Source organism: Capsicum annuum, chromosome 5, assembly GCF_002878395.1.
Source record: "Capsicum annuum cultivar UCD-10X-F1 chromosome 5, UCD10Xv1.1, whole genome shotgun sequence".
Lineage (NCBI taxonomy): Eukaryota > Viridiplantae > Streptophyta > Magnoliopsida > Solanales > Solanaceae > Capsicum > Capsicum annuum.
This window is the reverse complement of record NC_061115.1, coordinates 70079856-70096568: the sequence shown is the minus strand read 5'-3', so window position 1 is coordinate 70096568 and position 16713 is coordinate 70079856. Positions and strand designations below refer to the sequence as shown.

Below are 16713 nucleotides of genomic sequence, written 5' to 3'. Positions count from 1 at the left end.
ATTTACACAACCTGAAATTGGGCCATTTCGTATGGCCACCTCAAGCCTACATGAATCGAAGGTCGCCCCAATAACCCAACCTAATCATCAATATAAATCATGAGGGTCGGAGGAATTCCAACCAAAAGATAAGATAGCGAAAAGCATACTACAAGTCATAACTTAAACATGTCTAAACACTTCATTTGATTCATCAAACTAGCCATTACACCCAAGTCCACAGTCACCCATAATACCTCTATACAAACTAATGTTTAGAAATGTATATGTCGGGACAAGCCCTCGATAATTGCAAAACCAAGTAAGAGTAAGACTAAGTCTAAAGATAGGAGACCAAGAAGGAATGTATTATGAAATAAAAAAGCTCACCACTTCAAAGTCAATGCATGAACCACTTCGATCACCTAATCACTGTGTAAGAAGAGAAGATGATGCTCGAGCCCCTATGTTTCATGGGTACTTAGCGTCCGGATATAGTTAGAGGTTGGAGTGCTAGCATGTTACTCAAGGATAAGGATAAAATAGCGTCATCAATTAACAACAAGACAATATATCATATTCAACCATATTCATGAACTTATCCATACATATCGGTATATCACATGCTAAACAAGTAAAAAAGTTATGAAAACATTCTCAAAGTACTCAATCATGTGACACAAAGTGGAGGATGCCGATCTTTCCAAACTTAGATTCAACAATTCTTATTAGGTATGGGGCTTTAACCACATTCACGTATAACTTAGATGAAGGACTTTAACCATGTATGCGCTCATTAAGAAGGGGACTCTAACCACATACACATCCATTCAAGCAAGGGACTCTAACCATACACTCACAATTATTTAGGTAAGGGACTCTAACCACATGCCTACACAATAGGAAAAGGACTCTAACCTCATTCCATATTAGATAGGGGACTCTAACCCAATCCATTTCATTTGGCGAGGCACTTCAACCTCAAGAGACTTCATTGTGCAAGGGACTTTAACCATAAGCGATTTCATTAGGCGGGGGACTTTAACTTCAAGCCCTTTCATTAGGTAGGGGAATTTAACCACAAGCCATTACGACTATCATTAGTCGACATTGGGACTCCAACGCTTTGTCCATTCATTATCATCTATTCAATTCAAACTTAAGGGCTTTAACCTATTTAGACAATTCAACATATCACACGACCACATGGTCCCCATGGGAGCCTTTGTTGCTCAACCATTTCAATAGGCCAATACCTTAATTCAATTCATTATACAATTCAATTTATGGTCATCAAGACCCTCACAAACTATTCATATTTCATTAGAAATCTTATACCACATTCATACCATATTTTAGTTCAACACACAATTCAAGTTCATTTTCATGTTTAATGACTTTAACCCCTCATTAACCATCAACCAAAAAGGTCATGAATTTCAGCATACATGCCTTATAATACCTTCACAATATCATTTAACAAATATTCATAATTATTGGGCCATTGCCCTAGTTTAAAGCATCACCAATATAAGACTAGACAATTTACTTGGACATTTTCACAAACACCTTGTGAGCATGCCTTTACTAAGGCCATTTTCATGGTAGAAATCATCAAGATTAGAGTTACTCAAGACTCATATGTTATACCACATATAGCAAGCAATCAAATGTGTAAATCATCATCTATAACCACTATAAAAAATGGGTCAAATTGCAGGGGTTAATTTTAAGGTTTGCGGTGGTTTAAAACCCCTGCAAATTGTGATTCCAGTGGTTTCCAAAACCCTCACAATACGAGCCATCACAAATAATTTGTGGCAGTTTTTTTTGGACCCCCATAATTAGTTTGCGGGTTATTTTGCGGTGGTCGATACCTCCGTTACTCTAAATTTAATTTTTTTATAATAACTTTTTATTTAAAAATTGTGGCAGTTTAAAACCTCCACAAATTTATTTTCTTAAAAAAAAATTAGAAGGACTCATCAATTTTCAATAACAAATTATAAATTATAATTTTAGCTCAAATTTAATTGTTCCTTAGGCATAACCAACAATTCAATATTTATTTAATTCATATATCATTAACACAACATAACTAATTAAACATTGTAATTCACAAGCATCTTCAAAATACATTGAACATTAAACTTCAAAAATTAAATTTACAACATTAGCATCTTCAAACTCCAAATTTTCAACATTAACTAGTATCTTCAAATTCCAAAATTAAATTTAAACACAAAACCTTCAATATTCTAAGATTCACTCAAACGACACAATTACATCATCATAATTGAGTATCCAAGACAATTTGCAATGAAATCAACAACTGTCGTTAGAATCACTATCATCACGTGGTCTCCTTGTATCCATAGGCAAAATTGGCCTACTAGCCACATCACTTGGCTACATAAAAATGCAAAGTATAAAAACCAATCAGATAAACTTTCAGTCTTTATTATAAAACATTTATTGTGCTACATATTGTGTGTACGTATTATGTTATTGTTTCATGTGAGAAGAATATATGCTTATGTTACTGCAACTCACCTATAAAGCATAATACAGTAGCATATACTTAACTTGAATGATTAATGTCCTAAAATTCCAGAGAGGAACAAATGTAAAATACTTAACATGACAACAACAAAGTGTATTAAGGATAGCTTTCTGTAACCTGATAGTCAATATTCTAAAAAAACCAAAGAAGGGAGTTAGGACATATTTACAAACACATTCAGAAATTCAACTAACATATAACTTTAAAGATTATAGACATACATCCATTAAAGTGATAGAAGTATCTGGAAGAAGAAGGGGTCTAACTGATGCGGCATCAGCTGTCAATGTCAATCTGGAAGCCAAGTCTTCTATTGAGAGTGTCTCAACCTAGATCATTATTGAATTCATAAGTTATGAAAAAAATGAGACAACTTTTTCTATAAGCAAACAGTTTTGATATCAAGAAAGAACAAGAATCATGGTGAATATGTCATGGTCTAGTTTATTTTTGGAACTGAACGAAAATGGACAATGAGAGTTAACAAAATTAGAGGACCGTCGAAAAGCAAAAAACTATGACCAGTTTACACTTTGAATAGGGTACAATAATAAAATACAACAAAAATATATGAGTAGCATTTTAAGATATTGTCATCAAGAATATCACGGTCCAGCTGTAGCATAACATGTTCTACAGACTTTATTTTAGGCAGCTTGAAGTTAAGAACCCAAGTTTCAGATAGACAAAGAAAGCAAGAGTAGTACATAAACTAGACCAACTCAAAACGTAGCAAAAATGAACATAACTGACATGAGGTAATGGATAATCTGCATCCAGTTTTATTTGATTGACATTCTGGACAAAAAAAAAATTAAAAGATGTAGGAAAATTTTTCGGAAAAAAAGAAGGTTAAATATGATAGAATTGTCTCAAAAATATTTAACATGATAGAATTATCTTAAAAATATTTAACATGCTTCTAGAGCTTCTTCCGATAATGTTTGACAAAAGAGCGGAGTAAAAGGTACAAAATGGAACTTCTTCTGATAATGTTTCATAGCATACAGTAAAGAGGAGCAACTAGTCAGGGGATCATAACTTGTCAAAATATCAGGAAAGTAACCCTACGCTACCGCAATAAGCAAACTAGTTTCGAGAAATAATGATAAGTAAGCAGTGTCAAATAGCCTAAGGAATAAGAATAAGTAAACAACTATAACGAAATATCAAAGAAATAAAACCTTTTATGAATAAGGAAAACACTAATTACAACAACATATCTAGTGTAATCCCATAAGTGGAATCTAAGGAGGACAAACTGCTCCTGATAATCTACACACTAGTTGTATTACAAAAAGGCAAACGGCTAAAGACAGCAAAAAATGGCCAAGTCTAAGAAAAGTTCCACAAAATGGACTTTCACTAGATAACCATGCCAAAGACAATCAACATCTTAGATTCTTAGTTCCTTGGCATCATGATGCAAGAAACAATCAACATAAGAAAGGCTTAGAAAGGGAAAAGGGGTGGGAATGCAAACTGTTCCCTGATAGAAAAGCATGTTGTAAGGACGTCTCAATTCTACAAATTATACTTCAGAACTCAAACTCCACCCAATAATAAAAATCAGCTTATGGTAATCACTACAAAGCATGCCAGACTCATCCCATCCCATTATTACCTGACAGAGATCATTTCGAAACATTAAAACATGGTTAATTACTGGAACATATTATCACTATCCAAATATGAAATAACGAAATCTAAATGACCTAATTCATACATGTGAATAGATAGATAAATAACTTCATCCCCGAGCACACCTTTGAGTTGTTAAATTCACAGCTTGAATGGTAAGGATCTTTTAGTAATCAAGACATAACTCTGAAGTTTCCTGTCTTTAAGAAATACAATCTACTCAACCACAAACCTTATAGTACTATTATGTGACTGTCATTAAGTATGATGACTATCGAGTGAATTAAACTAAAGAAATCCAGAGAACAGACTGTTTATTTATACAACTATAATAACCATACAACTAGCATAACATGCTAGAATACAAACCAAAGCATCCCACCTGAAGGTACTACACTATAGAAAATTATTGAATTTCCCAATTTATGGTCTTGATCATTTTAAGATCCTATATAAGGATAAATACTATATGTAGATCAGAAAAACTATAATACAATATTGAAATTTGACTTAATATGAAGTGTGGTAATCATTTAAGGTGGAAAACTAAGATATGAATATTTCATCTATCATTGTATCTCATATGGAAAACAAATGAAAACAAACAAAAAAATGTTTACCTCAATAATAGCTTCATTATATGACAGAAGACCTGAAACATAAGGGCACCTTGTTTGTTGTTAAACTCGAGTGTCATAATAATAGCCTGTACATCTCTATTACCGTGGTACACAACAATGATGACATCAGTCCAATGTTAGAACTCAACTTCCCAAAGAGGAAGAGCAGCAGAAGTTGTGATTATGAGAAAAGGAAGACCAACATCCTTGGACAAGGACAATAGAAATAAGACCACTTTCAAAATGCCCTCTTGTGAATCCCAAACACTGAACAACTTAGCTCCATTTTATAGTTTAGACTTAAAAGAAGGGGCAACAGGCATTTACAATTGGTAAATAGCTTGGAGGATCAGATTACGACAAAACAAGCATCCACCTAGTCATCAATGATGACAACACTCTGACCCTTTTGCCAATATTTATGAAGAGTCTTGATATGATGATTAATATCGACAGGCAATTCTTGCAAGACAGAATTCATTTTTTGCAAGAATATTGAAAAAATATGACCTCATTTAGGCTACAGAATTACAAACAGAATAAAAAAGAATAGCCAGTTAATATTTTTCCTATCATTGGTTACCATAATTGAGGAAGGATAATACTTTTGGCAACAAGAAAATATTTGTAAATACTCTTTAAGGAGAAGAAAATACTAGGTACTACTTTGATCTCAATTAAAGGCTCAGCTTCAACTGTGTTTCTGAGAAGCTGGAGGTAAGGATATCCTTCATATCTTAAGTTCAAGTTACATGATAGTTAAAGTACCAATAGTAAGAGAGTCTATAGAGCTAGAGAGCAGAAAACTTTATCCTTGATTCTCTCAAAATATATTTAGTTTTCGAATGGATCAATGTCAAGGCAATTTCTAGAATTATGAGGACATGTACTATAGTTTCTCTCTCGCACACGCACTATGTTTGCGTCAATGCAACTTTTAGCATTATGAAACTCTTCCAGTGAATAAGTGTATCCACTATCAAATGTAAGTGATTTTGCGGAATTTCTATAATTACTCTAGTAACAATCATTTAGGCTTGATTTGTCTAAAATTATTCTAGCAACAGCTCAATACATGATAAAATACATACCAGTATATTCTACTAATCAAACTGAGAAGTGTCCAACTTATTTCAAGATGAAGGTAACACATTGAAATTCTAAATAGTTGGTATTGACTTTTATGAGCTACCTCTTCTTTCGTCAAAGGATGCAACTCTTTCTTAGCCTTCTGATGACGGATTTCATAATCAATCATGAGTTTGACTTCCTCAGGAAAACTTTAAAATAAATCCTTCTCCAAAAGGATTATGTATATATAATAGATTCTAACAATAAGACTCTTTAATTGGTCTATACCTCAAACCCTCTACATAACAAAAGGCATTTTGTATCATAATTAACTTAATTAGCTTCTTTAGATGGGGAATTATAATCTTCTATTACTGTAATTCTTGACTTTGTATGAAATTTGTATGGTTAGAATAACACAGATCTAGCCTCAATTGAGCAATTAAAATAAGAACATTTATTAAAAATACGAAACAATTACCTGGGAACTGAGAGTTGTAGAAGTTTGAATACACCGGAGAAAAAGCTGAAACAGAAGGCAATGGCCAACCGCAGACACCGGAGTAGCAATGGATGGAGTAGAGAGTAGCAATTACCATCAATGGCCGACAGAGTGTTCAACTGTACCCTAATTAGCGCTATTTTGGAGGAAAATGAGACAGAAATGTTTAATGGGCTATTTTTGATGGATACTGGGAAAAAAGAGTAGGAAATAATTTTTGATTTAGCGCCATTTTTTTTGGATGGATGGTAGGGCTTAAAACCCACGCAAATATATAATTTTTAGCGGCACATTTTTAACCCCCATGTTTCATATAATTTTACGGAGATTTAAATAACCCCCTCAAATAAATCCCCGTAATTAGACTATTTTTTTGTAGTGAACATGTATAAACACTAGTCTAAGCAAAAGTCAACATTATTCTTCATTAGGAAACAAAATTCTTTTCATTTGATTTCAAAATCACCATTTATACTTACTAATTCAAGAGTAAAATACATGGGTTTAGAGTTATTTATCAAGGGTGAGAGTTACATCCCTTAGACAACTTGATTCACCAAGAGTCTTGACTTCAATTGGCCTGTTAAAGATCACCCTTGAAACCCTAGCCTCCAATTCTTTAAGGATGAGTTTGAGAGAGTATTTAGGGTGTTTGATCCATCAAAAATGGATGTTTAGGAGGATAAAAACACTTATATAGTGAGGGAACTTAGGTTTTTGGGTGTAGTAAATGACCATAAGGTCCTCAACTAAAAGATAAAAATTGGACATGACGTTGGGTAAGACTCACTTGAGTCAATCATACCCTAGGATACGAGTGGTAGCATAACTTATACCCTAGGCTTCTCCTAGGTCACCTACTATGGATAGGATACGACTACACACCTTTGAGTCATATCCAAAAGGAACAAATCATGCACCAACTCGTACACATCACTCATACCAAAAATATTCCATTTTTTATGAAGGCATAACTCTATACAATTGGTCTTGGTATAACTAGCACCTTAAGTTATGATTGGTTTGAGGCTCATTCATACCTAGGACAGTGAGTGACCCTCACCACACTTCCCAAGGTATGATAGGGGAGGGAGAGAAGGATACGACTTATATACAAGTGGTACGACTCATGCCCCTAGCCGTACACACCCAGTGACCTTAAATGAAGAAATTTCTATGTGGATCAAAGTGCAGGCATTTCAATTCTCACCCACTTAGATCATTCATCCTCGAATGATAGGTAAGGAAAGTATAAGCACAAGTCAACATGTTATCACACATAAAATCAACCTTCGATCAAGTTATGACAAAGCACACAACAAGGATATAACACACATTATGCTCATTATCAATCGACTATTCATTTCATTAACTTTGGGACTCAAAACCATTACTTAAAGTATCTCTTACTCATTTCACAACTTAGGTACTTTAACCCATCGACATATCAAAGATACTTGTTCAACTTAAACACTAAGGACTCAAACCCATCATCTATTTAATGCATGAATCACCTCAAAATATCTAATGCCCCGAGAGTACACCCTGGGTGTCACAAAGTGCTTATAGTCCTGAGAAACCACAAGCAAACCCATAAGATGGTACCTGCTATGAACACTGAATAAAATTGATGGCAAAGAGAACATGTACGAAATTTAACTAAAATGCCATAAGGTTTTTAAAACTGTAATCAATACTGAATCATGAAGTTAACATTTGAAAACATACTAAAAAGATAACTAACAGTTTGTTCTAGTCTGAAAACCTCTAACTGAATAACTAAGGAGTTGATAGGACAAGCCCCTAACTAACTCTGACTGTCCGCTAAAACTAAGAAAAACTGAAATAACATAATAGGTCCTCAGAACATGAGGACTCGCCTCTGCTGCTGCTATTGGTACACTGAGATATCAAGATGGTCGGGAACTTAACGTCTGAACCTATGATATGAAATATCATAGCATAAAAAATGAGTATGCGATAAGTACTTTGAATGTACTGGTATGCTAAATGAGGTAAAACTGAGATTCATGGGTTTATATGCATGAATGATAACCAATTGAATAAATAGAATGAAATAACCGAACATGAAGTAATAACTAGCTAAATGATTTGATGTAACTTAGTAAACATGTATGGAGTAGAGATGTTCTGGTTAGTATGAGAATACTAAATATAAATGCTTAAAAGCTATAAAATCTTAGAATGCATAACCCATCATATAACATGTTTCTAATATAATCTGTAACTGAAATACTATAATCTGATAACTGAATAACTGATAAACTGTATGCTATGGTTAAGCAAAATTGAACTGAGTTCTTAACTGAATACTGAAACTAAAAGTGTGGAGGTATCATCTAACCGACATGCCCCAATCTGAGCTAATAGGGGCCTAAGCTGTGACCCTAGTTGGAAGGGTTCTAGAACCTTGCCACAGGTACTAACAATGGCTGGTTAAATTTTAAACTAACAGAAAGACACCTTGTCAACCCTAAACTAGTAGGAAGACATCTCTAACCTACGCTGGCTACATCTGTAACTCAGGGATTGCTACTAAGGGTCAAACCCTAACTAATAAGAATGCCCTCATCCCTGGGTTCACTTGGTGTTTAATCTTACTCCCATCTGAAATGACGCAGAATACTGAATTGTTCTAAGTTTAACTAAATATGATAAATGACTAAACTAATGGAACTCATGATTTATCTGAAACTATTCTGAAGATACTAAGATTAGTAAAAAAAATTAGGTTTTCGAGTATTCATAAACCCCAGGACTTGATAGCAATAATAACAGGGATACATGAAAGCACTGAAACCATGGAAGGAAATCATTATTCACAATTATTCACTTAAGAATTTCATTGAACACATAGGGATTAATACTTTAACATAGGGATGCTTTATAACATGAAAAAATTGCACAATCACATGACCAAATCATAAGCTGAGGCTTTTATTCTGAATTTATATGAACGCAATATGGACGTCACAATATTTAAAACATACTGCAATGCATTCCATGTGAAATTACCTGAAAACATAACAAAGGTCATTATTTAAACTCATTATTTGAGGCATTTCATCAAACACTTGATGTTCGAAGTTTAAGCTAAGCATGAGAATAGTTTAAAGCTTATAGTAATAGCATGATTTCAACATCAACATCATTAATTATGATTTAAATCAGCAAATAATATTAATCAAACGTGTGGGGTGTGATAACAACAATAATTTAATAAAAATGGTATGGAATCAAGATTTAGGAGGATTCATGGTTAAAATCACAATAACTTGTAATAATCATAACTTTGACTTTGAATTTAGGTTCTTGAACTTCATGGGTGAAAGGGACCCATGGATGAACATTTAACATACTTTAGGGTTTTAATCTTGCAAAATAATTGTAGTTCTTGATTGTTCTAGGGTGGAGAAGCTTGAATTCTTAAATTTTCTTGAGGAATTAATGGTCGAACTTGATGAATTTGGGTGGTGGCTAGGGTTTCATTTTTTAGATGAAATTGTTAAACTATAGAATAACTTGATGAATTTGGGTGGTGGATAGGGTTTCTTTTTGAAGATGAAATTGTTAAAATATAGAATATAATGTCTTAACTAATGATTAATCCATTTTTTGATTGAATTGGATGAAGGGAAAAAGACTTAAACAACCTTGAAAAATTAAACTCAGAACTGGAAATTGAAAAATCTAGGTTTTGCATATCAGAGTGATGTGGTGCAATCGCATTGGGCCACTGGAAAAAGGACAATCCCCATATTTTCCATTAGCGCAATGGTGTCCTATTATATTGCGCTTCTAGAAACGGATGACTACGAACTGGATCTTTGGCACGATGCGATGGTAATTGTGTTACCTCATTGGAAACTGACAACTGCAAAAATTACCCTTGGCGTGATGCGGTGCTTACCACGATGACACACAGGAAAAAGAAGAATTTGAAATCGGCCATCACCGTAATGCGGCCTTAATGCGTTAGGCTACTTCTTTGTACTAAAAGGGCCATAACTTCTTATCTGAGTATCAGATTTAGGTGAAATAGGTATCGTTGGAAAGCTAATTAATTTTTCTACAATTTAGTAGGTCTTGAGCTGAAAAATTCTCATTATAGAAAAAGATATGCTCATTTGAAGTTGACTAAAGCAATGTTCTTATCTAAATTTCAATCGGTAAGGATTATTTTGATTCTTCTAATAGCTGGGAGTTATTTGGTTCCTTAATATACCTTAAACTAACTCATAAAACTATCAAGGAGCTATAAGGTACTATGCATGAGCTTGAAACAAGACACTAACGTTGGTTTGGAATTTTTGGGGTATTACAATATCTCCCCCTTTGGAATATTTCTCCTCGAATAAGACTGGTTAGACAGAGAGTACTCTATTGAGGTATCTGAGATCATGTACTGAACACACATGACTTAGAACATCATTGCACAATTGATTCTGAAACATGATGCATGAACTGATTATCATGAACTGAACTGATTTCTTGAATATATGAAATGACATGAGAATAGTTATAAGACTGAGATATAACCGAGAGAGTCAACCTATGAGTACCTCGTTGCTTTAAGCTAGATCTTACTATGTGAGAAGAAGATGGATGGTTTAGTACCTGAAAGCTCGGGGGATTATAGTGAATCTCCTCCTTGGGATATTATGCCCCATGAAAGATACTGACTTGGTAGAAATACTGAGGAAAGACTGAGATGATGCACGAGGCATATACGAACTAAATCATAATGGTTACTGGAATTTAAAACATAATCCATTATATAAATCTAAATTTCACTAATCATTAAGTGTGTAGCGTGAGCACTGGAACTGAATATATGGTAAAGCATGAATACATGAGTCATTAGATGCATGACCTGAGTTTGGAGTTCATAAGTTTCATGGAATATGATTCGTACATCTAAGCAAACTATAACTCATTATACTAAGAACTAGAAGCACACATAATTCTATATGATATTCTATAATGTGAACTATAATCATGGAGCTAACATATAAAGTCTGAGTCGATGTCATGATGACTGAAGTTCAAAACACTGAACCGAGATGAGGATGGGTCAGGAATCACCCTACCCTACTAATATTCTGCAATACGCTGGCACCACTACTAGAATCCGAGAGCCTAATTTGGTTACTTGTTCAATCATCTCTCCCTTAGCTTAAAACCATGATTCAAAGTCTTGGAACCACTTAATCAACATCTCTAATATGTATTGCCACCACTTCACTCTATAATCTGGGGTATGAAAATACACATAATAGGTAAACTTACTCTGAATGACTATGCCCGATAATGTAAAACTCCTACTAGTACTTTCTTCTGAGATACAACTCTTAGCTTTCTATAGCCCCAACAATCATCATGTAACAACTTAAAGTTGACTAACTTACAATCTTAAAGTTGACTAAAGATTTAAACTTAGATTCTAACACACATCCCAGATATCCCTAAAACTGTAATAACCCTATTATTTTCATAATAGCCTACAAATATCACCTCTCTACATCACCCTAACATCATCATGCTTAATTTTGAGTCAGTACCATAAATTATTGCATACTTTATTCTAAGCCTTCTGGTTCACCCCTCATACGACTAACCCCACTTCGCTGCTGCTAAACTTCTAGGCTCATGCTTCTAACTCTAGATCATATGCTATCATAGGATTTTTTAGGGGACCTACAACACATCTGACCCCTAAGCACTGAGGTACTACTCTTTTATTCCCTGTCTAGTTCATTGAGAAGCTAAAATTGAACTATTCTATTTCTAAAATCAACAGAAGGGATTTACTGGGATACTGTAATCGGTTAATTTCTGTATACCCGTCTAGCTAGGATAGATTTACCCTCTTAGGTAGATACTGATAAGTGATCTACTAAGATTTCACGACTGACTCCAAAGTTGATGTCTATATAAGGGGTTACCAAAGAAAGAGAAACTCTAGGGTCTAGTAAAATATACACAAGAATATGAAAGGCGTGTAACATACCCATAACCACATCAAGAGAACTTTCCTGATTATGTTAGGACTGAAGTGCCTAAAGTCTATTCTGACATTGACCATGGGTTGTATTGAAAGTGGCGCCATGCTGAGTTAACTGACCAGATAGAACTGAGGGATGATTGTGATGACCTCGCAAACTAGCCTTAGGACATTCTCGGACTTTGTGGCCTAAATTTCTACATCAAAAACACACATCACTTCTAGCTCTACACATACCTAGGTGATTTTTGCCATATTCTATACAAAGCGAATAGGTATGACCACTGCTTACACTACCCTGGGTATTGGAGCCTGGTGCCCTATCTCGACGGTCATTCCTAAACTTTGGTACTGGTGCACTAGATGAAGATATAGCTAGGGCTGAAAACTTCTGAATAATCAGAGAATGGTTACCACCCTCTAACCTTAGTTGATCAAAACTAAAGCTACCCATGTTGGCCTTCTTATTCTCTCACCTTCTTAAGATTCTGCACCTTAATCAGTTGAGCATGGACCATAAGCCTAGATATTCCATTTCCTTAATTAACATCGTAGTCCTACACTCCTTGACCATACTATCATATATCCCAGACATAAAATTTCTTATCCTAGATCTGTTATCAGCTACCACATGAGGAGTATACCTAGCTAACTAAGTAAACTTGAGGGAATACTCTTTCACACTCATGTTGCCCTATTTAAAATTTATGAATTCTAACACCTTTGCTACCCTTAACTCCAATGGGAAGAATCTCTCTAAGAAAGCTGTAGCAAACTCCTCCCACTTTACTGTCCCTGCGTCTATGCCTCTATCCCCTTTCAACTACTTAAACTAATTTTAAGCTACATCCTACAACTGGGAAGCATCCAATTAAACACTTACTAGAAGTCACACCCATATTATTTGTTAACTTCTAGACCATGTCTAAGAATTCCTAAAGATCCTCTTTAAATTTTGACCCAAAAAATAGAGGAGGATTCATTTGAGTAAAGTCCAGATTCCTAGCTACCGTGATATTGACCAATGGGTTGGCCAAAACAGCACCTAGCTAAATATTCTAAGCTGCTACAGTGTGAGCTAGAGTAGTGGACACAAATCTAAACTCTGCATAAGAAACATGCTCATTTAGGGGATCTTCTTGAATGGGCGGAGGTGTTAGTTGGTTTACATTTCTTCTTCGGTTTGTCTTTCTAGGAGGCATGGTCTGTAAACAGAAGGAAGAATTGAATTAGACAGAGAGTTCATCTTGAGCTCATGCTCTTTCGTATGACATAACTACTAAAAGAAGGGAAACTTTTCTTAAAATGCATCATAGCCTCTTGTCCATAAGTGTGATACACTTCATACCCATACATAAGACTCTACTAGATGCAGCTTTCAGACTTTCTAAGACACTTTAAAACCTTAGGCTCTAATACTAAGTTTGTAATGCCCCAAGAGTACACCTTGGGTGCCACACGGTTCCTACAGTCTCGAGAGACAACAAGCTAACCCATGAGTGGGTACCTACTGTGAGAACAGAACAAAATTAATGACAAAGAAAATATGTTCGGAATTTAAAAGAAATCGCATAAGGTTTTAAAAACTATAATCAATACTGAATCATGAAGTTAACATTTGAAAACATACTGGAAAGCTAACCAATTGTATGTTCTAGTCTTAAAGCCTCTAACTGATTAACTAAGGAGTTGATGGGAAAAGCCCCCAACTAACTCTGATTGTCTGCTAAAACTGAGAAAAACTGAAATAAATAAGTGGTCCTCAGAATACGAGGACTCACCACTGCCACAGCTACTAAAGCTCTGGGATATAAAGATATTGTCGAGAACCTAAGAATCCGAACCTATGATATGAAACTTCATAGCGCAAGAAACAAGTACGTGATCAGTACTTTGAATATACTAGTAAACTAAATAAGGTAAGGATGAGATGCATGGATTTATATGCATGAATGATAACCAACTGAATGAATAGCATGGAATAACTTAACATGAAGTAATAACTAGCTAAATGAGTTGAAGTAACATAGTAAACATGCATGGAATAGAGATGGTTTGGTTAGAATAAGGTTACCGAATATAAATGCGTAAAACCTGTAAAAACTACAAATGCATAACCAAGCATATAACGTGCTTCTTATATAATTTGTATCTAAAATACTAAATTTTGATAACTCAATAATGGATAAACTGTATGCTATGGTCAAGCAAAAATGAACTGAGTTTTGAACGAATACTAAAACTAAAACTGTGGGAGGTATAATCTAACCGACATGCTCAAGTCTGAGCTGATAAGGGTCCAACCTATGACCCTAGTTAGAAAGGTGCTAGTACCATGCCACGGGTACTGACAATGGCTAGGTCAACCCTAAACTAATAGAAAGATACCTTGTCAACCCTAAACTAATAGAAAGACATCATGAGATATGTGCCAACCCTAACTTTGCAGGAAGACATCTCAAACCTACACTGGCTACATAGTTCCATAACTCATGGATTGCTACTAAGGGTCAAGCCCTATACTAATAACAATGCCCCCATCCCTGGGTTCGCTTGGTGCTGAATCTTTCCTCCAACTGAACTGGCTCGGAATACTAAATTGTTCTAACTTTAACTGATTATGATAACTGATTGTAATGATGGCACTAATGATTTATCAAAAACTATTCTAAAGATACTGAGACTAGTAAGCAACTTGGTTTTTGGGTATTCATAACCCCCAGGACTCGATAGCAATAACAACAGGGACACATGAAAGCTCTGAAACCATGGAAGAAAATTATTGTTCACAATTATTCGCTTAAACATTTTATCAAACACATAGGGATTAATACTTTAACATGGGGATGCTTTATAACATGAAAAAATCGCACAATGACCTGACCAAATCATAAGCTGAGGGTTTTATTCTGAATTCGTATGAACATAATATGAACGTCACAATATTTAAAACATACTATAATATATTCCATGTGAAATCACTTGAAAACATAACAAAGATCATTATTTAAACTTATTCTTTGAGGCATTTCATCAAACACTTGATGTTTGAAGTTTAAGTTAAGCATGGGAATCGTATAAAGCTTGTAGTAATAGCATGATTTTAATATCAACATCATTAATTATGATTTAAATCAACAAATAACAATAATCAAACATGTGGGGTTTGATAAAAACAATAATTTCATGTAAACATGGTACAAAATAAAGATTCAGGTGCATTCATGGTTAAAATCTCAATAACTTGTAATAATTATTTCTTTGACTTTTAATTTATGTTCTTGGACTCGTTGGGTGAAAAGGACCCATGGATGAACATTTAACATACCTTAGGGTTTTAATATTGCAAAAGAATTATAGTTCTTGATCGTTCTTGGGTGGAGAAGCTTGAATTCTTAAACTTTCTTGAGGAATTAATAGTTGAACTTGATGCATTTTTGTGGTGGCTAGGGTTTCTATTTGAAGAAGAAATTGTGAAAATATAGTATATAATGCCTTAACTAATGATTAATCCCATTTTTGGATGAATAGGATGAAGAGAAAAGGACTTAAATATCCTTGGAAAATTAAAATTTGAACTGGAAATGAAAAAATCCCAATTTTCCATAACGACATAATATGGTGCCATCTCGTTGGGCCATTGGAAAAAGACAATCCACATTTTTTCCATTATGGGGACATAGTGTTATCGCGTTACGCCTCTGGAAATGGATGAATGTGGACTAGAACTTTGGCACGACGCGATCGTAATACGGTTACCTCACTGAAAATTAACAACTGCAAAAATGCCCCATGGCATGATTCCGTGCTTACCATGGTGACACACTAGAAAAGGACGAACGTGAAATTGGCTGTCAGCGTGATGCGGTCTTAACACATTGGGCTACTTCTTTTCACTAAAAGTGCCATAACTTCTTACCCAAGTATCAGATTTAGATGAAATTAGTATCATTGGAAAGCTAATTCAATTTCCTAGTTCTTTGTGTGTTTTGTTCTAGAAAATTCTCAATAGAGTAAAATATATGTTTATTTGAAGTTGACTAAAGCAATGTTCTTATCAAAATTTCAATTGGTAAGGATTATATTGATTTTTCTAATAGTTGAGAGTTATTTGGGGCCTTAATATACCTCAACCTAACTCATAAAACTAGAAAGGGGCTATAAGGTATTATTCATGAGCTTCAAACAAGACACTAACATTGGTTTTGATTTTCTGGGGTATTACATTATCTCCTCCTTGGGAATATTAGTCCTTGAATGACACTGGTTAGACAGAGAGTACTATACTAGGGTAACTAAGATCATGTACTGA

At 34.6% G+C, this 16713-nt stretch overlaps 1 protein-coding gene across 3 annotated transcripts; it reads right to left on the bottom strand.

The window, feature by feature from the left end:
* Positions 1 to 2173: 2173 nt before the first annotated feature.
* LOC107870749 lies at positions 2174 to 6623 on the bottom strand. Of its 3 annotated transcripts, none has more exons than XR_001674315.2 (4): positions 6356 to 6621; positions 4804 to 4899; positions 2764 to 2871; positions 2174 to 2388 (listed from the first exon to the last, which is right to left on the bottom strand). XR_001674315.2 is itself a non-coding variant. In XM_016717375.2 (4 exons), the coding sequence occupies exons 1-4, from the start codon at positions 6471 to 6473 to the stop codon at positions 2305 to 2307; spliced, it is 342 nt and encodes a 113-aa protein (XP_016572861.1). In that variant the 5' UTR covers positions 6474 to 6622; the 3' UTR covers positions 2174 to 2304. The 3 variants fall into 3 exon arrangements, 1 of the variants encoding a protein (XP_016572861.1); XM_016717375.2 differs by having other exon boundaries at positions 4804 to 4835; positions 6356 to 6622; XR_007055765.1 differs by lacking the exons at positions 2174 to 2388; positions 2764 to 2871 and adding exons at positions 3710 to 4166; positions 4269 to 4383 and having other exon boundaries at positions 6356 to 6623.
* Between the last annotated feature and the right edge of the window lie 10090 nt (positions 6624 to 16713).

Excerpts from the sequence above, each read along its gene's own strand:
- LOC107870749 (XM_016717375.2), bottom strand. The coding sequence starts at position 6,473 with ATGGTAATTGCTACTCTCTACTCCATCCATTGCTACTCCGGTGTCTGC. Across the intron at positions 4,836-6,355 it reads CTACAACTCTCAGTTCCCAG|GTCTTCTGTCATATAATGAA; the intron begins GTAATTGTTTCG and ends CTTATGTTTCAG. Across the intron at positions 2,872-4,803 it reads ATAATGAAGCTATTATTGAG|GTTGAGACACTCTCAATAGA; the intron begins GTAAACATTTTT and ends ATAATGATCTAG.